This window comes from Canis lupus, chromosome 12 (genome assembly GCF_003254725.2).
Source record: "Canis lupus dingo isolate Sandy chromosome 12, ASM325472v2, whole genome shotgun sequence".
Taxonomy (NCBI): Eukaryota; Metazoa; Chordata; class Mammalia; order Carnivora; family Canidae; genus Canis; species Canis lupus.
Genome location: NC_064254.1, coordinates 8,127,739 through 8,150,139, shown reverse-complemented (window position 1 = coordinate 8,150,139; position 22,401 = coordinate 8,127,739). Strand labels below are relative to the sequence as shown.

The 22,401-nt window shown below is 44.9% G+C and overlaps 1 protein-coding gene across 4 annotated transcripts in view; it reads right to left on the bottom strand.

Moving 5' to 3' along the window:
• Positions 1 to 12,996: 12,996 nt before the first annotated feature.
• Positions 12,997 to 22,401, bottom strand: part of GLP1R (glucagon like peptide 1 receptor) — a 46,505-nt gene continuing 37,100 nt past the window's right edge. For 2 of the 4 annotated variants that reach the window (XM_025418652.3, XM_035698022.2), the window contains 2 exons: positions 18,407 to 18,526; positions 12,997 to 18,227 (listed from right to left, as the gene is read on the bottom strand). In XM_025418652.3, the coding sequence (XP_025274437.3) occupies positions 18,114 to 18,227; positions 18,407 to 18,526 (234 nt within the window). In that variant the 3' untranslated portion in view covers positions 12,997 to 18,113. Of the gene's footprint in view, positions 18,527 to 22,401 lie in introns of all 4 variants that reach the window. The other 2 variants (XR_004804300.2, XM_025418654.3) reach the window with 2 other exon arrangements.

The window sequence follows — 22,401 nt, the reverse complement described above, 5'->3', positions numbered from 1 at the left end:
GAGATGTCATTAAATAATAGATGCTTGTTGCTGAATTCTTTTTTCGTTCTTGTCTGATTTGCTTCATACAGCACAACCTTAGCTCAATTTAAATTTAACTCCTATTCATTGAGTGCCAGTACTCTGGCTGGCGTTTGAGATATGATAGTGAAGAAAGCAGACATATTCTTTTTTTTTTTTTTAAGATTTTATTTATTTATTCATGAGAGACAGAGAGAGAGGCAGAGACACAGCAGAGGGAGAAGCAGGCTCCATGCAGGGAGCCTGACATGGGACTCAATCCCAGGTCTCCAGGATCACGCTCTGGGCTGAAGGTGGTGCTAAACCGCTGAGCCACCTGGGCTGCTCAAGCAGACATATTCTGACTGCTCTGAGCATACAGTCCAGCTGGGACGGTGGTAGACAAAGTAAAACAAGCAATATCAATAATAGAGTGAGACAGGGCGCCTTGCTGGCTCAGTTGGAAGGGCATGTGACTCTTGATCTTGGGGTCATGAGTTCTAGCCCCATGTTGGGCATAGAGATTAAGTAAATAATTTTAAAAAATAATAGAGTGAGGGAAGTTTCAGTTGTAGGAAGAATACAGCGGGTATACTCTCATGATCACACTTTGAGGCTAACTAACTGCCTTTGTTGAAAATTCTTCTCACCTGCTTAGCATCTCTCTCCAGCCCTTTGCTGATTGGGAGTTTAGCTGTCGCTCAGATGTCAGTTCATCTCTTGAGCTGAATTCTCTTTACCTCATAAAGAAGTCTTCTGCAGGTTCTGTCTAACTGGGCCCCTAGAAAGTGTGGGAAACAGATGAATCCCTATTAAGCAGGCAAGTTTTGATTGTATTTAAGATACATTATTTCATTTCCTGATTTATTTTCTTAAGCCTTTCTTCATTTCCCTGCTATTTTACTTGGGCTTTTACATTTCATACAAGCCAAATACAAGGAAGAAATATCCCTGATCAAAGACTCACTACAATGCCCAGTTCAGTAAGCATTGTTCTAGGAAAGAATTTTCATTTCAAAAATGTGTAAATCAAACTTTTACCTAAAGCAAAGGGCCTATAACTCTGAACTGGGAACATGTGATCCAATTAGCAGTCTCAGCAGAGACTTTGTTTAAGCATAGGAGAGACTCGACTTAGCAGTGGACACCTCACTAGCATTCTTTGAAAATGTAGCTGTGTATAATGAGGTGGAGCTTGATTGCCTTAAGCTCATCTTTCAAGGGATTTTCTGTGCACAATCTATCACCTCTCCTAGCTCACCTCTTGCCAAAGGTTGCATATAATGACAGCATTAACTTCTAGGAAAAATGGGGTGTGAACCAATTAAATGCATGGCAGGGAGGAGAGAAAAGGACAGTATGTATTTGCTGTTCTTATCAGACCATTAGGCTTTAGGTGCAGTCTTGATTTCCTGAATTTAGAAAGGCCTATTGATCACAGAATTTCCACTCAGGGCCCTACCATTAGCTCAGCAAGCAGCTTCCATTAAAGGCTGCTTCTGTCACCAGGGAACTTGAAATCCCAGAGATGCATTCAGTCCCTATGATTGCTGTGTGCACGGGTTGAGGTCATTTCTGTCTGAACCTTACAAGTACATTGGTTTTTGCTTTTATTCACATTATCCTATCTTGTCTATTCATAGACACTGTTAAACGAACCTCTGCTTGTAGAGCTGGAAGGGACCCCAAAGTACCATCAAATGCATCCCCCTCACCTTGGGCACGTTTATTCCTGGCCAAATATTTTTTTTTCCTAGTGACCCCTAAAGAAGAATCCAGGTACAAGATGTAGGCACTTTTTAGGAAATTCTTTACTGAGACACTTGAGCCACCCTCAGTGCCACTCCATGTTATTTCTTATCTAATCTCAGGGGACATGGAAAATCCTCCAGACTGGTGAAATGTTACTCTGTTCTCTCTCAGTCCTCTCTGTTCTGCAGGCTAAATCACCCAAATTGTACCTCTGGGACAATCATTTCCAAGTTAGCCTTGACCCATTCTGAAGGTTCTGGATCAGGGCAGGGTGAATGTCCCCGTTGGTAGGTGCAGTGACTTTTCTCAAAAACTCTAGAGTTTTGCTGGTGATGATTTAGGTATATATATTTTATGCTATTAGGGTTGTGCTTTGAGTTGAGGTCTTCCACATTTGCCTTTGACTGATCTCTTCCTTAAGATTAGGCTCATAAACTGTGCTAAAATTTAAAAAAAAAGTTACACAATTGACAGAATGATGATCCTCAGCTGGGCAGAAGAAAGTAACATTCTAACTGCATGTTTTCCTGCCCCTCTCACTGTTGACTGTTTACCAGCAAATTTGTATTTAGGCTTGGCGCTGCTGGGGACCGGTAAGTGAGCTTGTGCTGTCAGTGCACACTGTTCCACTGTGAGAGCCGGGATACCTGGTGGGGCTGGGATGCCATGGAGCATCTTGCCACCAGGGGGTAGCACGGAGCTGCTGCTATACATCACCAGCCCTTCTCCCTACACTTGATAATTTATGTGATGTGGAAAACCCACCGGGCTGTTTATCTGAACCACTTGTGCTACTTTTTTGGGAATTCTTTTTCACTCTAAAATTCACAGAGGAAAGGGCTCATCAGAGGTCCTGGGAAAGGCACAGAAAACTACCAGAAGTGATTTATACTGATATTTTAAAATAAAACAACAGCCCGTCTCTAGACTTAGCAGGCAGTACTGTGCTTTGAAGGGGTTGGCACTGTGCTTGTCTATATCAGCTTTGTTGGAGGCGGCCTGGGGGGGAAGGGGGATACTAGAAACTTGTACAGCCGGTGGAGAAACTTGATCCCTAAGCCCAAGAAAGTAAAATTTGAACTGTGTGCTCTGGTCTTTTGTCACCTACTTTTTTATTTTGCAGCATTGGAGCATTGGGTTAGACAAAGATTTGGATCTCTCAAAAAGCTGAGAGAGAAGACAAAGTACACAGAGAACCACATTATAAAGGCTTGTAACACAATACAGATGTTTATAAAGGTCTAAGCAGTGTGTGTGTGTGTGTGTGTGTGTGTGTGTGTGTGTGTTAGGGGAGGAGTCAGCAGGAGAGATCACTTTCTTTTTTTTATTTTTTTTATTTTTTTTTATTTTTTATTTTTTGAGATCACTTTCAAATCTAAATTCTATACTGAGTAGGATTGTCATTTTTAAATGAACAATTCTGAGTTTCCTTAAGTCATAGATGAATATTTTGAAAAGTGTGGACTATGGGCCACCTGCATTAGAATCTCTTGTAGTGATGTTAAAATTCAGATTCCAGGGCCCCACCTAGACCTGCTGCTGGAGAATGTCTGGGCCTAGCACCCTGAGAATCTGTATTTTAGCAGCCTCCTTCGGGCAGTCTCAAGCCAAAGTTCACCAAAGAACAAGAACCACTGATATCACAAATGTTTAAATAGGAAGGAAACTTAGCATATATTAGATCTAAGCAAAGAAAGATAAGTGTTTTGTAAAGGGGCAACAAGGTTCACCATTTTTCGAACTGTTCATTTGGAACACATGGAGAAGAACACATGCATGGCTTTAAAATGCTGAGGAACTAACTCCAAAGACTATAAGGTAATTAAAGATGCATTATTTTTGAAGTTTTCTTTAAAAACAATTATTGCAGGGGCACCTGGGTGGTTGAGCATCTGCCTTTGGCTCAGGTTGTGATCCTGGGGTCCTGGGATCGAGTCCCATATGGGGCTTCCCCTGCAGGGAGCCTGCTATTCCCTCTGCCTATATCTCTACCTCTCTTTCTGTGTCCCTCATGAGTAAATAAATCTTTAAAAAAATTATAAAAACAATTACAAAAAGAAACACAAACTCGTTTTAAAACATTGGAATCATAAAAAAGAATATTTTATTTTTGTACTTGCATACAGGAGTTCAGGAGGCATGTAAGTTTTACAGGGGTAGAGTCTCCCTCCCCCATGTCACACTATTCTCTGTCCAGCCCACAAACAGTAGCACACTATGCACACTATTCTGCTCATTGCTTTCTTTTTTCTCTTTTAGGTTTCGGGCTTTATTTACACACACTTAATATTTTTATGTAAGAGAATGACACAATCTAATTTTAATTTTTTATGTATTTTAAGTAAATCTTAAATATTTATTTAATAATTAAATATTAATTTATCTTAATGTTTATTTGATAGGGAGTACAAACAGCAGGAGCAGCAGGCAGAGGGAGAGGGAGAAGCAGACTCCCTGCTGAGCAGGGACCACAATGGGGAGCTGGATCCCAGGACCCTGGGATCACCACCTGAGCTGAAGGCAGATGCTTGACTGACTGAGTCACCCAGGCACCTCCCCCAATTTTCATTCTTTTTTTTTTTTAATTTTTTTTTTTTTATTTTTTTTTCCCAATTTTCATTCTTAAGAGATCACCTGCGCTATCACATGGAGAGTGGATTCTCTGTGTCCTTCATCTGGCCACCCACCCACCCATCCATTCACTTATGGAGCACCTGACCTTTTTGTTCCCATTGGTGAAACTGTTTACATTACTTTTTATTCAACTATCTTTTAAGATTTTTTTTTAACAGATTGAGAATATGGCAAAACTATTGGATTATGAAGTATATTTATACATTCTATTTTTTGTGTTACAGTAGAAGGTTTTAATTTGGGGAAACCAATAATATTAATGATAATGATAATGAAAAAACTAAATCGGAATATCCTGAAAGTCAACACAACAAAAATCACAAATATTTTAGAAAAGGAACCAAATAAAATCTGTTACCATTTATTTCCAAAAAAGATACATTTGTGCATTCATTAGTTTAATAGCATTCTACTGAATAAATTTTTTTTTACTGAATTCTTTCATTGGTGAAAGAATTACAATTCATAAATGTGACCAAATGAGACATAATAATCTATAAATAGCACCTGCTTTTTTAAACTTCTCTGAATACATATCTCTCCCTATCTATCTGCCCATCTTTATCCATTGATCTGTCTGTCTTCAGGCTTGAGTTATTTCTTATGAAGAGAATCAGAAGCCTAATGGACTATCTAACATGGAGGTTGATGGAGGAACTAATCTTTGCCAGGCCTGGTGCTGGGCTCTTTTCTCGAGTTCACAGTCAAATGGGAGAGGCAGCTGATAATCAGATAGTTACAGGATAATGTGGTAAGCGCTCTGACAGTGTGATGTCTGAATGCAGGCTCTGGTTGGAAGGGGCCAGCCTCCTGAAGATGACCTTGTACTGAGTTTGAACAAGTGTCAGCTACTTTCTGGAAAAACAGGCGGGGGCAAAGATAGCCTTTTAGTCACCTGAAACCACCTAGGAAAAAGGTGACAAACAGAGGGAGACTAGCGTGCTTGGGAAAAAGTGTGTATTCTGAGGACTTATGTTACTTCTTCCAACTGGTTGTATATATATATATATATATATATAGCCACCCACCCACCCATCCATTCACTTACGGAGCACCTGACCTTTTATACATACATAGATGTCATATATATATATGAAAGCTCTTGATTTTGGTATATTTGTTATAACTCTTGTCCTTTGTTGAATTTTCTTACTAAGTATAATGGTGTTTCACTCGCTTGCCTGGATTTTCCACATAGATAATTATTTTCTTTTCCAATAATGTAAAATTTGACTCCTCTTTTCCCAGCTTTTACACCTCTTGGTTTTTTCTCTTTATCTAATAACATTGACTAGAGCATCCAGAAAAATGTTAAATCAGAATGATAGTCAATGATGTCTTTGTCTTGTTCTTGACCTTATGAACAGGTTTTAGTATTTTCCCATTAAGCATGCTGCTGGCTCTAGGGTAAGTGGATAGATAATTATCATCTGTATTTATGTTATTAAAAGGTTTTTTCTTCTTAAATTAAGAATGGATGTTACATTTCACAAAATCTCTTTCAGTGTAGTGGAGATTGATTATGTGATTTTTCTCTTTGACCAATTAATGTAATAAGTTTAAATATTTATTCATATTAAACCATCATTTTATTCCTGGAATAAATGACCCTTTATTTTATTTTATTTTATTTTATTTTATTTTATTTATTTATTTTTTAAGATTATCTATCTATCTATCTATCTATCTATCTATCTATCTATCCATCCATCCATGAGAGACAGAGAGAGAGAAAGGCAGAGACACAGAGGGAGAAGCAGGCTCCATTCAGGGAGCCCGATGTGGGACTTGATCCCGGGACCCCAGGATCATGCCCTGGGCCAAAGGCAGGCGCTCAACCGCTGATCCTGACCCTTGATTTTAATGTATTGTTCTTTTAGTGGATGATAGACTCTGTTAATATTTTTAATCAATAATTTTCATGAGATTATAGAATTTTTTTGTATTTTTTAGGTTTTGGAGTACATAAAAAGCCTACTTTTAAGTCTTCGTTACAGGTTGTCCCCTCTCATCATTATAAAAAGCCATGTTTGTATTCTTTGATGCTTTTTGCCCTGAATTCATCCTTATCTGATATTAAAATTGGGACCTTTGCTTGCTTTTGTTTGCATTTGCCAAGCATGACTCTGTGTACACTGTGGTTTTCAGCCTGAGTCATTTCTATCAGGTATGTTACTTGTATACAGAGAATAGTTGAATTTTACTTTGTAATACAGTATGAGACTATTTTCTTTTTTTCTTTTAATAGGTAACTTTAGCTCATTTATATTTATTGAAGTCTTGTTTATCTCATCACATGTTTGCTTTCTTTTTAACTTACAGTACTTAATCCTTTGGGTTTTTAGGCACTATTAATATCATGTAAAAAAGAAATGTAAGAAGTTAGTATTTCCACCTTCTCCCAGCTTCACTCCTCAATACTCAGTCCTCAATCCTATTGACTGTTAGTTGATTTTACATTTTAAATATAATTACTTGATTTATTAGCTTTAAATTACATATTGTTACCTGTGGCTATGAAAGATGTGGAAGTCAATATAACTACACTGCTTTACACTCCCTATCCATTTTTCTTTCCTCATTTTATTAGTCATATCATCACTATATTGTTTAGATTAATAAGAGCCACATTCTGTTCTTTGATTATCACTTATACATTTGTTTTAGTCTTAGTCTTGCCTATAATTGATATTTTTTCACCTAATGATAAGCTAAGAATAAATTCTCACGTCCTTCTACAGTATTGATTTTGCCAGCCGCTAATATTTCTATTTAGATAAATGTATCATTATTTATTTAGCCAATCCTTCATTATTAACCTTTAAGTTGTAGCCAGCATTCACTAGTATGAATAGTATAAATAGGCTAACCTCTTTGACATGTAAAACTATATTTCAAACTCTTAGAAAAGAGTAATTGGAGACCAATCAGGATAGTGATCTCAAATGCTAGTGACCATTCAAATCTTCTGGGGATTGTTAAAATGATTCTCATTCTGGGGCACCTGGGTGGCTCAGTTGGTTAAGTTTCTGCCTTCGTCTCCGGTCATAATTCCAGGGTCCTGGGATTGAGTCCCACATTGGGCTTCCTGCTCAGCGGGGAGTCTGCTTCTCCCTCTGCCCTTCCCCCTTGCTCATGATCTGTCTCTCTTTCTCTCTCTCTCTCACTCTCTCTCTCAAATAAATAAATAGAATCTTTAAAAAAAATTCTGATTCTGTAGGTCTGGTCCAAGGCCTAAGATTCTACATTTCAAATAAGCTCCAACATGATGCTGATGCTACAGGTCTTCAGACCATACTTTGAGTAGCAAGGTACTTGAATATGTATTGTGTCTGGAATTTTGCTCAAATGAAAAACAAAAAGCTAGAAAATGTAGTTGTAGCAGTGGTTCTCATTGTGTCTTTGTGATGCATTTAATATATTAGGAAATTATTATTATTTGTGAATGTTTGTTTTGCCATTTTATTAATGCACCTGCAAGGTGACTCCATGTTATACATCTGCTTGCTTGCCTGGGTCTATCAGGGGTGTGTTCATGGGAGTCTATCAGATGTACATTTTTTAAAAAGGTTTTTAAAATTTATTTATTCATGAGAGACACAGAAAGAGAGAGACAGAGATATAGGCAGAGGGAGGAGCAGACTTCCTGCAAGGAGCCTAATGTGGGATTCAATCCCAGACCCCAGGATCATCTCCTGAGCCACCCAGGTGTCCCTCAGATGTGCATGTTGCTGCCATACAAGAAAAGGCTGAGAACCAGAGGACCAGCAAAAGCTGAGTTCAGACAGGCACACTGAAGTGAGCTGGTGAAAGGAAGCCTTATAAATGATGTCTGCACCCCTAATCCTTGGAGATGTATCTTTCATTTGGTGGTTGGTTGGTTGGTTGTTTTTTTATTGGTTTTAGCTTACCAGGACCTACCAGGTCCTGTTCTACCAAGTGATCTGGCCCCTGCTTGCCTCTCCCTGTTATATTCACTTCCTTCATGTTCATCATATACAAGGGTTTAGCAAAAAAAAATAAATAAATAAAATAAAAAGGTTTTGCCTTTTTCTGTAAAGGGCCAGACAATAGTTTTGTTGGCTGTACTGTCTCTGCATTACTCTGCTATTACTTTGCTATTGTAGAGCAAAAGCAGCCTTGTGTGACAATATGTGAACAAATGACAATGCCAACAAAATTTTGTATATAAAACCAAGCAGTGAACCATAGTTTGCTGACCCTTCTTCTAACACACAACATGAGCTTCTGCTTTTGAGTCTTTGCACTATTTGTTTCCTTTGCTTAGAACTTACTTCCCCAGATGATCCTAGGAGTTGTTTCCTTATTCTAGCCAGGTCTCTCTGATGTCATATCATCTGAAAGGCCTTCATTGATCCCCTAATAAAGATAGCACACTTCCTCTACAGGCCCATGTCTTTTTTTTTTTTTTTTTAACCTCTCTCCTATGGTTAATACTTCATCTCGTTGCTTTACTAATAATATTGATTGTATTTTGATAATTCCTAGAGAAAAATGTATGCATTTATAGGCAGAGTATTTTTTTTTCAGAGTATTTTTTTTATACATTTACCAGTTCATTTACAGTGGACCATCTCTATGGACACAAATGGATTTGTTTTGCAGAGTTTGTTTTAATCATGTTCCTTCTAATGACTTTTCCCCTGAGATTTAGATTGACTTCGGCAGTGCTACTCATATCATACAGTGAAATGACACAGAATGATAGGAAAGAATTGCTTTGTTCTAGATTTTCATCAGTGAAAAAGTAATGTCTTTAACTATTCTGGCTCTTGGTTATGGGTTACACCAGGTTCTGCCCTATCTGTGGTTTTCAAAGAACTATTTAAGGAAAGAGGAGAATTTTCTAACATTTGTACATTTCCCAGAAGCAGAGGAAGCCTCATGCCTAATAAAAGGCTGGTGAATGCAGGGTGAGTAGGGCAATTGGGAGGACATTTCCTAAGGAGAGATGATGAAATGAGAAATTCATGTTAGGACATGACAGCTTTGGAGGATCCATCCCGAAGGAGGAGAGAGACATCAGATTCCAAAAAGTCTACACAGGGTATGCATGATCTTGTTGTTGCAGCCTTTGGAAGTCTACATCAGGGCACCATTTTGAGTGCAAGTGAAGAAAGTTGGTTCACAGGTGCTGCTGCTACACAGAGTGCATGAGCCCCACATGCCGTTATCAACATGACTTCAGTTTAGGGGCATTTCTGGGTTTCAGGTGGCTTGGCATACCCTCAGCGGCTCTGCACCATGGATGCAGAATATCTCAAGTGGCTGCATTTCTTATGTGAGGAATGATGCCAAGACTAACCCAGTGAATGAAACTGAGAGGCAAAGGACACTTGCTGCTAGAAGGGCTGAATCTGAGAAGCAGGCAGAGTTCCAGGCTGGGAGAATTTGAGAGAATGTGGTTGCAGCTGATGCCAAGACTCGATGAATGTGGCATCTTTTCTGACTTGTGGCCCCAACCTGCTTTGGTTGGCAGCCTTACTGATCTTTACTGGTTTCTGAGAGAAGGTGTTTTAGTAAATACCTTATGTAAAATGTGGTGTTACGGAAATTTCTTTTGATTGCTAAGAAGATTCCAACATACTTTGGAATATTTTGTATTCTTTGTATACTTTGTAAGGTAACCTATTCTTTTATATAATATGAATGTACATATCTTGTTCTTTTTTTTTAATTTTTTTAAATTTTTATTTATTTATGATAGTCACAGAGAGAGAGAGAGGCGCAGAGACACAGGCAGAGGGAGAAGCAGGCTCCATGCACCAGGAGCCCGATGTGGGATTCGATCCCGGGTCTCCAGGATCGCGCCCTGGGCCAAAGGCAGGCGCCAAACCGCTGCGCCACCCAGGGATCCCTATCTTGTTCTTTTTTAAAAAATTATTTTTTTAAGTAGGTTCCACACCCAACATGGGACTTGAACTCACAACCTTGAGGTCAAGAGTTGCATGCTCTACTGACTAAGCCAGCCAGGCACCCCAGTGCAAGTGTCTTTTCATCTGATGTTTTACTCTACTTTTCAAAAGGATACTGTTAGAAGGACATTGGCTTAGCTCCATCAGAGTGATATGTCTTTACATTATAGAATGTGTCTCCTGCATTTCGGCCCTCCAGCTTTCACTGCCCTTACCTGAACTTGAAAAATGAAAGAGCTTAAGAGTGGCTTCATTGTAAAGGTGATATCAAATTGGTGGATTCCGGTGTGGGGTTCAATACAACTGTAAATTTCATTTCCTAGGTATTTTTAAAGTTCTGAAGCTTTCTGGAGAACAAAATAAATGGTGGTCAAACACCTGTCTCTATAAGCCAGAAATGTACATAAATGGTTATAGATTGTCAAAGATTGGCCCTATTAGGTATAGTAACTGTGGCCTTTTTGTTGTGGCTATTAAATTTGTTGTGGTTAAAATGCCCATGTCCTGAGCCATGTTTCTAAGTCTGCCTTAGGTCATTGGACCTGAAAAGTCTTCTGTAAACATTATTTATTATTTCAAGTCCTTGCTCTTTCACCCTAGAGATATGGAAAGTTAAAAAAAAAAAAAGTTTCTTGTAAATCCCCACCAGGTGTTACCTGCCTGCTTCAGCCCCAGAGAGTCCATCTCATGGCTTGGGACTGCTCAGTGTTTATAATTCTCAGCTATTGATTTTATTCTGGGAGGTTGCAACACATAAATCCTGAGGTCTATTGGTCCTACATGAGGAGGAGCCACAATAATTCATTCTAACACCCTGTATCTGTGGGAGAAAAAAAATGTTGGATTTACTCTAGGCTGTGATCTTTTTCTCTTTCTAAAATCATTATGTTAGTTAAAAAGAGCCCTAGGACCAAAGAGAAGAATGTATCACAGTTTAGGATTAGAGAACTCTTCAGGGAAAGAGCTCAGATTTATAGAAGGAGTTAATAACACCGGCTGGAGATAGGGCTTCTAACTTGGCTCCCTACCGCTCATCACTGGTAATTCCCATTTTTTTCCCCACCTCTGCAATTTCCTCTCATGTCTTACTACAGCTATTTCCCACATTTACACAGTCTGTTGTTTTTCTTTATTTGCTTTTCTGTTCTAGCCTCATCATCTCTCCCACCTACTCTTCCCACCTTTGGGGGTACTCAGTGTCTACTTCTTCCTTGTCCAGTATTAGTTCTGTTTTTCCATCTTCTCCAACATTCTGCCTACATTGTTTTCTGTTCCAGTTTGCACTGCTGGGGTTTTCTCCCTACTATTTCTGGTAAGGGAGACTCCATTGTTTTCAGTATTCTGTTTGTTGTGTGTGCACAGATGCGTGTGTGAGAGAAAGACAGAAGGGGAGAGGGAGGGATAGAAAGACACTGAAATGTTTAAGGCATAGGCTTTTGAAGGGATGGCAAGGGATTTGGCAGGGAAGGGGGAGAAATCTCAACCCTTGGGAATGCTGCCAAACAAGGCATAGGAGGGAGATTCTTCACCAGTGCTATGTGGGCCTCAGTTATCCCTATCTGTGGGGCATCAGTCACTGGACTGTGGCTCCATATTGCACTTGAACATGAGTGAGCCTGGAGAACACAAATTTTCATTTATTTCCTCCAGCAGAACAGGGAAGCTGCCCCTACCCCTTGTTCAGGCTGAGGTGGAGACCTATTAGGCCAGCATGTAATCTCCTTTCCTGAGGTTGCATCTGTCTGGATTCCTGGAACCCTGTCTGTGCATGGAGAGGAAGCACATCCTACAAATGTGCCGGTCAGTATTGGTTTGGGCAGGTGTTTCCCTGGGGTTGGGGCAGGAAGAGAAAGCTCTGAGCTCCATCTTACTTCCACTGCTGAGTGGCGGAGTAAAGACAGAGGTGAGAACATCACAGGAGAGTGAGTGAAGTCAAAAGCAAGGTTGGTGCAGATCAGCCATGATGCAGACACCATGTCAGATACCAGCTGTTGGCTATAGTTGTCATTTGCTCTCACGAGTAAGAATTATTATTAAGTTTGAAAGAGACAATCCCCAAGGCTCATCTAAAAGAGAGGTGCATCTAGAGAAACCTTCAGATGAGCACATGGATCTTCAAATAGGTGTAGCTGCAACGGTGGAGGGACTAGAAGAATCTGCAATTCCTCTGCTCTTCTAGAAGTGAGTTGCAAACCCGGAAAGTGAGGGATTATCTACATTGGAGGAAAGTTTATTTTTCTGAAGGTGAGTCTCTAAACAGCAGCTCCATTCAAATTCTGTGGCTGCTCGGCAAACAAGGTTTGTGCTTTTATGGCATTTTTGAAAAAAAAAATGGATTTAATGGACTGAGTTCATTTAGACAGGGGAGATCAAATGAATGAGTGGAATTAGAATACACGTCCATTTGGCCACCAGTCATTGTTGAAGCCACTCGACCACCCAACTTCTCTAATTAAATGGCAGTGCATTCCCTGTATAAAGGCTGTGATGGATAAATTAGTACTTGGTAAGTGCTTTGAAGATGAAAATCACGACACGAGTAATGAACAAGGGTTTTTTTTTTTTTTTTTTCCTTTGGGCTGGAAATGGCATCTTTTGTGTTTTCCCGCTCACCACGAGTCACCTGGGTTGACATTGCAGAACGCCTCCTCTCCCACAGGAACAGCAAGAGAGACACAGTAATGACAAGCCTTTATTTGACGTTTACAAGGCAAATTAGGGAAAAGCCTGAATCCATTTCACGTCTGTGCAAGGAATTACACACCATCCATGTATAGACGCAGCTAGTATTTTACATGAATTTATACATTAAGAAATCGCATGAAAATTATCTTGTTTAAACATTCATGAAGAGCAAACATCCCCTGAGAGCACTGAAGACAAATCTAGCTCCTGAGAGCATGGCTCACCTCTCTCAGCACATTCAAAGCTCTACATCTGACCCTCTCCGAAACCAATGGGATGTTGAGGTTTATCTGCTTTGAGGATGTGATTAGTTTTAGGGGGAGGAGCTTAGACCTGCAGACTTGGAAGTAAAGTGTGAGCCATTTGGCAAGGTCCAGCCCCTGCCTGGGGTTACTCTTGCTTCTGTCTGACATCCCTCCCTCACCGGCTCCCCTGCATAGAAGCCAAGACCCTAACTTGTTATATATGTTCCAAACTTTGGGAGCTTTTTGCTCACCACATTCAAGCATTCTCATTTATATATGTTTTCCTTCTCCCAGATTGCTCTGACACAGTGGCAATTAGTCATGCTAGATTGTCCGGGTTGACTAATTACTGGTAGTTTTGACAGGCCCCATCAGAAAGGTTGCAAAACCCCAATGTAAGTTAGGATCCAAGCCGCTGGCTGCCATGCTTCTCACTGTGCCAGAGTATGGAATGTGGTGCATCGTTTCAGCCCTGGCAGTGCCTCACTCTCAGCTGCACCCCCAAATTGGTCACAGCTGAGAGAGCAGCATTCCTAACGTGGCTAGATGGGGGAGGAGTGTAGGGAAGCTCATTGTGAGGATGGGGGGGACGGTGAGGGAGGTATTGTGGGGGTGGGGAGGAACATGGGTGCATCAGAGAGAAAATGCACCGCTAGATAAGGTCCTGAGAAACTGACTAAAATGGCCAAAGGGGAGAAGCAAAAACTCTCCTCTCTGATAGATTCAGATGTAGGCGAAGTGCAAGAGATTTGGGTCATTAATGGGAAAACAATAATGTTTATCTGCTTCCTGCCAATCTGTATCCACTGATAGAGCACAAGTAATTATAGATACTGTAGACACACTGTGGCATTAAGTGTTTGAATTACACTGCTTAACAACACTTCCTGATGTGGCCCTCCAGGCATGGCCAGAGAGCTGGTTTGAGCCAGCAAGTAACACTGTAGGGACATGGCAATGTTGTTTGCACAAGTTTCTCACATTTTCTTTCCCCCAAAAAACTCACTGCAAGCAATGAAAAGGAAAACAAGTTCGAGTTGATACTCATTTGGTTTCTGTTGAATACTTAGCATGTCATTCACATAGCTGTCTTATTAGCAGAGGACACCGACATATTTTATTTGAGAGTTTTTATAGAGTGTGGCTCCTCGTAGGAGCCAAAAGCAGGGTCAGCACCGTAGATTAGAATCAATTCAGTGGAGGGAAAATAAACCTCTGGAATATATTTTACCTTCCCTGAGCACGTCGCAGACATTAGCAATAATGGAACCCTGTCTGTGCATGGAGAGGAAGCATCTACAGCTCAGGCTCCTGCCCATCTTCGTCCTGGACTGTGTGGTCCCATGACCTTCACAGTGGGTGGGATGATTCCCAATTCATCATCTCCTAACTTTATGCTGCTGTGCACAGGACACACACACACACACACACACACACACACACACACACACACAGACCCTCAGGGTGTTCTTTCTTTGTGGAGATGGGAGCTGCTGAAAGATGGCCCACACTGAGGTGGTGACTGAGCCTTTCAGGGTGTGGATGTGAGCTGACTCTATCCGCCCTTGATGGTGGCTGTGCCATTCCTGCCAGGCTAAAGCTGCTCAGTTTGCTAGTCTTCTCCAACTTCAGGGAGGCTAGAGAGCCAGAGAAGCTTAGGACCTTTAGTTCACTTTGTCTGTGTGGTTAGCAGAACAATTTGTCAAATAAGCACAGATGCATCAGAAAACCATTAAGCCAGCTCATTAAAAGAGCGCTGGATTCGCTGTTCAAAATGGCTCACTTGCTGTTTCCATGTGTGTTCTCCTGCATTTCAGTTTCTTAATTTTAAGACAAGATGAGTGAAGTACTACAGCAGAGATAGTAAAGCGCAGCATTCCCCTCCTCTCTGCAGTATAAGTCCCTGAGGAGATGGCATCTCCACGAGCTAACTTGTCTACCTTTGCTGCTGCATTTCCTCTTTTTTTTTTTTTTTTAGATTTTTATTTATTTATTCATGAAAGACACACAGAGAGAAGCAGAGACGTAGGCAGAGGGAGAAGCAGACTTTCTGCGGGGAACCCAATGTGGGACTTAATCCCAGGACCCCAGGATCACACCCTGAGCCAAAGGCAGACACTCAACCGCTGAGTGTGCATTCCTGCATTTCCTTTTTTAACAGAAACTCCAGACACACATGACCAACTTTTACTAAGCAGATCTTGAATGGCTGTTTATATTTCTTACCTATCCTTCCTCCCAGAGTCCTCACTGGACTTGGAGGCCCAGCCCAACCACCATCTAGCAAGTCACCTCTGCAAGCCTCCCTCCTCACTTCTCTGGATCTGGGTGGGGTCTTTCCCTGCTCCGAGTCCTCAAGAATGGTGCTGGTGTGGGCTTCGTCGGGGACTGCATTGAGGCAACTGAAAATCATGTGGGCAATCTGGAGAGTCATCTTGAAGTAGCTTTGCAGTGTAAGGGGTTTGCTTCAGTTCTGTGATTTAGCTGTTCTAAGGTAAAGAGGAGGCCCCACGACTTAAGCCCCTAACAAGGGGAGCTGGCCAGAGTGCTGAACTCAGGCTCGATTCACAATAGTCCCAGACCCTGCTAGCTGCACAGCTGACACATACGCACACACATCATCCACACGTGCTGGTCAGCAATCGTGTCCCCCACCCCCCACTCCAGGACAGACGCAGATAAGAGTGTGTGCAGCAAGCTCCACACTTAGGGCATCACACACGTAAACAGCTAGTGGAATTTGGGGAGTACACTGCATGTGATCGTTCCCAGACCTATTCGAGTTATATTTAGTTTAGGAGAGCTTGAGAATAGTTTGGTGGCAGTGCACTGCCAATCAAATGAATATTAATAGTGTGGGTCTTGGAGCAAAGAAAATGTTTCTTCAGGATCTGATACGTATCTATGAAGGAAAACAGTTCCTCAGTGTTACAAGGCTTGGAGCATGGGGATGTGATGAGCCTTCTGAGAACAGGAATCACCACTACCAGGGAGGAAGAGAACTCTACTCACAGTTTAAATCAAACTGAGCTTCCCTGGTGCTGCCGAACTGAACACTTTCTCCCAACAATTCCTCCTCCCCCTCAACCAGTTATTTCTCTCAGGTTGTATCAATCTCGTTCTTTCTTTGCTGCTGTGCCGTGTATTAATGATTCTCGGAATCTTCCTGTTTATCCCAAACTGAAACACTTGCACCAGAGCTGTCCGCCGCCATCAACTCACTGGCACTCATCTTCCCCCTTCCTGCTCTCCCCTCCAAAGAGAAAGTCAAGGAGTGGGGCCTGCTGGAAAATCCTCTCTTATTCTGGGGAAGCAGGGGTGCCCCCATCCTCCACCTCTCTACATTTTCTCCAGGAGCCATTCTGCATACTTCGCCTTTAGCCTGAGGTTCAGCTTCCCCATTAACAAAGACACAACACTTCACTGAAGCTGAAGTATAAGAAATTTTCTGCTTGATGTGTTTTATGTCCCATTATTATTTTCCCCGTACATCACATGCCTCTCTGAGAAGCACAGGAAAATGTGTCTGGTGCAAGGCTCTGGGGAGGGTCCCCCACCACTTAAAAAGAAGGAGGGAGGGATGGATCCATAAAGAAATTCACCCAAAGCCTCTCCCTCTGCCTTCCCAGGAGGTCTGGACTCCTCTAAGAGTTCTCTCCTACTTGGGAAACTTCCTTTGCATCCACAAACTTCACTGCCAGCCTCCCTGGGATGGCTCTTTCCCTTTTGTCTGGGTTTCTGTAGTGTTGCTACATGTCTGCCCTCTCCTGGTGGTGGGGGCAGGACTGAGAGGTTTTCCCTGTGTAGCCTCTCTGCTGGTCATTATTTATGGGATGAAACTGGAGGCAGGGAAAACACCGATTGGCTCAACATGTGGCTGAGTCAATTCAGTTACTACCTCACTCCCCTCAACAACATCACAATCACAATGGTTTCGTTCTTTTTTTTCCATCAGGTGGGAGAAATCAGAGTCACACATTTGCACATGCAGACCATTCACAGCAATAAAGAAAAATGAATAAAGTATATACAGGCTCCCAAGTTGCGGACTTTCATGGTAAAGAAACCAGGGACAAGGGGAAGACAGCTTCCGAGGTAACAGGGGCAACTGGTAGTTTCCCCCAGAGGTCCCTTTTTGGTCACAGCTCTTAGAGGGCACACCCAAACTCCCATGCAAGGTACATAATCTGGTCACAAAAAGCCTTTCCCCAGGGAGGTGGAAATAAAGCTTCAGCCTTGCTGGGTTCCCAACGGTTGCAGGCACACTATACCTCCCAGCGCGAGCATTTCCTAGAGTTCCCGAGTTGAATCCCAGAGGACTCTAGAACATCTCTAGAATAGAATTCAGAGCTCACATGGAGAGCTGGGCTCCTCGGCACTAGGCCTGCCCTGGTTCCCCGGGCAGAGTGGCGGCAGGCAGCATACCGAGGCAGGTCAAATACCCACGGGAGAAGTGGGCACACCAGCAAAGGAAACTGTTGGGCACATTCTCAGCATTCGTTCTCAACACTATCCACAGCCGTTTCTAGAAAGAGCTGCGGTGGTGCCCAAACAAAGCCCCCACAGAGAAGCTGGGTGGTGAGATATGGGGGCAAGATGAACAAGTGACAAACAGGAACAGTGTCCCTTAATGAGGAGGCAGTAGGGGTGGTGACCCTACTGGAGGCAAGCAGAGTTGGCTCACCTTCCCTAAGCTCTGCTTGGCTGAGGCTACACAGGCCTCTTCCTGAACCACCTCCTCTTGCAAACCGCCATCCCGCTAATAAGCCATTGACCTTGAGTGTGAATGTGGGGCTGATTTGCTGCTCTGTCTTGGGGAACCCCAGGGGCCTGGTGGCTTAACGGCAAGAAATCCTCCTTGTCATAGCAGCCATCGGTTTTTCTCTTCTCCTGCCGCCGTGATCGAATTAGCAAGCTGCTTCTCTTCAGAGGAAATGTGGCCATGGGTCCCAGGAGGCACTGCCCATTTGCCTGTCTGATGGGTTTGGGAAGGGAAAGCAGGGATGTAGGTGAGCGCGTCCCTCCCCGCCCAGCCCCACAGGGCCTCTCCCACCTTGGACAGCCAGCCGGCCCGCAGCGGGACCACAGGGAGGGGGTGCTGGGGTCTTAGCTGCAGGAGGCCTGGCAGCTGGCCGCGTACACACTGCTGCCCACCGTGCCCCCGCTGCTCAGGCTGCTGGTGGGGCACTTCAGGGGCCTCATGCTGCTGTCTCTCTGCACGTGCAAGTGCTCGAGCCGCCAGCGCTCCCAGCTCCTCCGAAACTCCATCTGGACCTTCCGTGGGAAAAGGAGGGGAACAAAAGCCATCATGCAAACCAACTGCCCACAAAATGGCCCCGTTATTACATTAGTAGGGAAGGGGAAAAAAAAATCCACTGCATTATATTAAGAGACACGAGTCAAGGCCTTCGGGCGCCTAAATTAATATCCCAATAAAATTGTTTATCGTTGTCTCCTATTTTCTGCCTCTCCTCAGGAGAGAGATGAGGTTGATGATCTAATTGGTCGCTTCCATCTCTAAACTCCGTGACTCAGCTAAGTACCTTTCACAATCCATCACGGTATTATTTAACGGAAGAGAACGAGAGCGAGAGCAATGCGGGAGAGCAGAGCGGAGAGATGGGAGGAGAGAACGAGGAGGGGGAGCCTGACTTCAGGGCAGCGTGGAGCGGAGATGGCCCGAGCCTGCCTGCGGGGATGGCCCTGGGGTCCTGGGCCACGTCACCGGACCTGGGCGTGGGTGCAGGAGGGAGGACAGCAGACACCGCCTAGGGCCACCCAGCCCCGTGCCACCTCACTGCCCCGCTGAGCGCGGGTGGTGGGTGTGCTGATGGGGGTGGAGGGGTGGGGGGGGGGACAACGGGACACCTGAGGCTGAGGGGGGCTTCTGCTCAGGTGGCAGCACGGAGACCAATCTTGTCTCACAGCCCTTAACTGTGGCAGGTGGGGAGAAAAGTGGTAAACTGAGGCACATCTGTGGGAAGCCACCATGGGGACTGAAGTGGTTTCATGGACACCGGCAGGAAAAGGGACTCTGTTATGTACCCTCGCCCCCCCCCCCCATGACAACTGATATTAAAAGCCACCAATTGGGGCGCCTGGGTGGCTCAGTTGGTTAAGCGTCTGCCTTCAGCTCAGGTCATGATCCCAGGGTCCTGGGATGGAGCCCTGCGTCAGGATCCCTGCTTAGTGGGGAGTCTGCTTCTCCTTCTGCCCCTCACCCTGCTCGTGCTCTCTCTCTCTCTCTCTCACTCTCTCTGTGTCTCTCAAATCAATCAATCAATCAATCAATCAATCAATCTTTAAAATAAAAGCCACCATTTATTGGCCACTTACTACATGCCGAGCACTCCCCGGAGATTATTTTAGTTAACTTTCTCGGCAACCCTGTGAAGCAGCTCCTGTTATTCTTGCCCGCTGCAAGGTGGAGAAACTGAGGGGCAGAGTACTTCAGAATTTCCCTTGGGTCTCAGCCAGGATCCAAACCTAGATCTGGGCTGACCTCAAAGCTGGCATCCTAAGCACTGGCCTCCTGGCTTCCAGGACTGTCTAGGTCATGCTGGTTTCTGGCATGTGTCCTGCCCACTCAGCTGGGAGCACCTCAAGGGCCGGGACCCCATCTTCCTCATCTGGGATCCCTTGGACCCAGCCCAGTGCCTGGCAAACAACAGGCCTTCCCTACGTGCTTTGTAAATGACCCGAAGGAAGGAGCGAGTGACAAAATGAGCATCTGACTCTGGGCTCTTTTGGCTACGAAACAGCAGAGGGGACACCGTGAATCTGACTCCCGTCCTAGTACTTAGGGCGGAGCACTTCCTCACACTAAGCCTACCTGACTCCCTGCCTCTGGCTAGGCCCTGGCTCTGGGATTTGGGAAGACTGGGTTAAGCTCTTTCATTTTTGTTTACACTTGGGGGGAGAGGCAAAGTCACTGCCCCATGTCCCACAGCTGGGTAGTGGCAGATCTGGGACCAGCACTCAGGCTCCTGAGTCAGATCCCTGGTGAGAGGACACGAACCACAGCAGAACCATCCCCAGGCCTCCCCTCCCTGTGCCCACTCTCCTGGCAGCTGAGGCAGGACCAACGTCCAGGCCATCTTTTCTCTTCCGGTCAAAAGTACCTAGCATTGCCATGGCAACCCCCAGGTCTGGAGAACAGCTTTTGTGGACAGAGATCTCAGCCCAGGAGCCACGTGTGTTTTTGTGGCCCAGTGAAGGTGACGTTCTGTTCTTGTGCTGGGAGGAGCCAGGCCCTGAAGCGTCCATGGAGAACTGGGCAGTGCACTTGAACAAGGCAAATGTGGAGCAGGTCTCCTGGACCCCACAGCAGGAGCCTGGGAGAGCCCCAGGGGAGAGGCCAGCGGGGGATCTGGTGATCCTGGGGTCCTTAGTTGCCAAGGGCCCAGGGGGATGTGTGCCCACCCCTCCCTCCTGACAAAGCTGGGCCAGCTTTGGGGCCAAATGAAGCGGGGAGGTGATGGGTGACAGGCTTTGAGGGATGGAGTCAGGAGACTACTCAGCCTCGGCCTGGGACTCTCCGCAGCAGTGGTGGGGAGGCCTCGCAGGGGTGTGTGTTGGGGTGGGGGGCATGTGTTGCAGCTGGCGTGGCTCGGAGGAAAAGGAGGGAGAAGTGGGAAATGGGAACCTCATGGGGTCGAGAAGGGGCAGAAGGGAACTTCACTCTCTCGGCCCGCACAGGGACACCGTCCACCCTGCCCCTGTCCCTGGGAGATCAAGCAGCAGAGGTCAGGGCCAGGTAGCACATCGCCCCTCTGGCTGAGAACCATTAGCCACCACACAGAGCTTGTGGTTCCTCATAACTCAACATTTTCTTCAGTTCTTTAGGAAGTTCTTTGCGAGGGCTCAGATGTTGGGGAGGACCAGGGCTGGAGCATCCTGCTGCTCCCGTGCATCAGGGGCCTGTAGGACAAGGCCCCTGTGAGTGTTCTCTACACCGACCTCCTCTCCTTCCCTGGCCCACCCCACCCTGAGCCCGGGCAGCTGCCTGAGACCAGCCCCTAGGGACGGTCAGAAGGTATTCAGGGGCCACTCTGTGCCAGGCACCGCCTCCCCCTCCCAGCCCCTGCAGCCCTGAAGCATTAGTGGGGACCCCTCTCCATGTACCGGCTCTATCACCTTTTAGCTGTTGAACTGTGGCTGTTCTTTTCACTAAGTCTTAATTTTCTCACCTGTAAACTGAGAGAGCACCTGCTACATCGATGAGATTTGATACAGAATAAACACTCAGGAAGTGTTTCCCTCCCGTTTAGAGACCCACATGCTCTGAGCATCATTAACACCATTTTGCAGAAGAGGAAATGGGTATCAAACTGCGGGCATGTGACTTCCCCAAAGTCACACAGCTCATCAAGTGACATTGCCTGGATGGGAGCAAAGGCCTGACGCCAAAGCCTGCGTCCCGCATCTTCCCACTGCATCACCTTGCTCTTTAGAGCCATCTCACGACCCCCTGGAATACCACGGTCCCCACCCGCGGCCACCCCCATGTCCCCTGCACCCAGAGCACAAGTAAAATTAATGTATGAATGCAGACTCTTACGATCTCTCAATTCCGGAGTATCAGACTCAGGGACAGAGCCATAGAAAGAGCCCCAGTTCTTGGCGGAGCAGTGTCCACGGCTCACCTGAACCCCAGCCTCACTGATGGAAATCCTCAGCTGGGCCTACACAGTTAACACAGTCCTCAGTTTGCCCTCCAGACTCTGAAATGGGAGATTTCCCCCCTCTCTTCCCTGCTGGGGTTAATGCTCTTGGGGCTACATCTCCAGGTGACCCTGGTGCCACATGCAGTACTCTGCTTTGTTTCCCCTCTGGAAGGAATGGGAGGTGGTGCTGTGGCTTTTGTGATGTCCAGTCTGACGGTGTGGGTTTGCTTCTGACCTGCTCCAGTGCAAAGCTGGGTACCTGGGTGGAAGGGGCCCTTGCCAGGCACCAGAGGACAGATAACCCCTCCTCCCAGGGGCCCAGAGTCTTGGAGAGGGGAGAGCTATGGTCCAGGAGGGTCTGCAGCGGAGGGTGCAGGTCAGCGACAGCCCCCTTCTGCTCCGCAGCAACCGGAAAGCCACTGGAGGAGTGCACCCCTTTGCTATGGTGGGCCGGGGCTCTCACCTGCACAGAGTGTGGGTGCT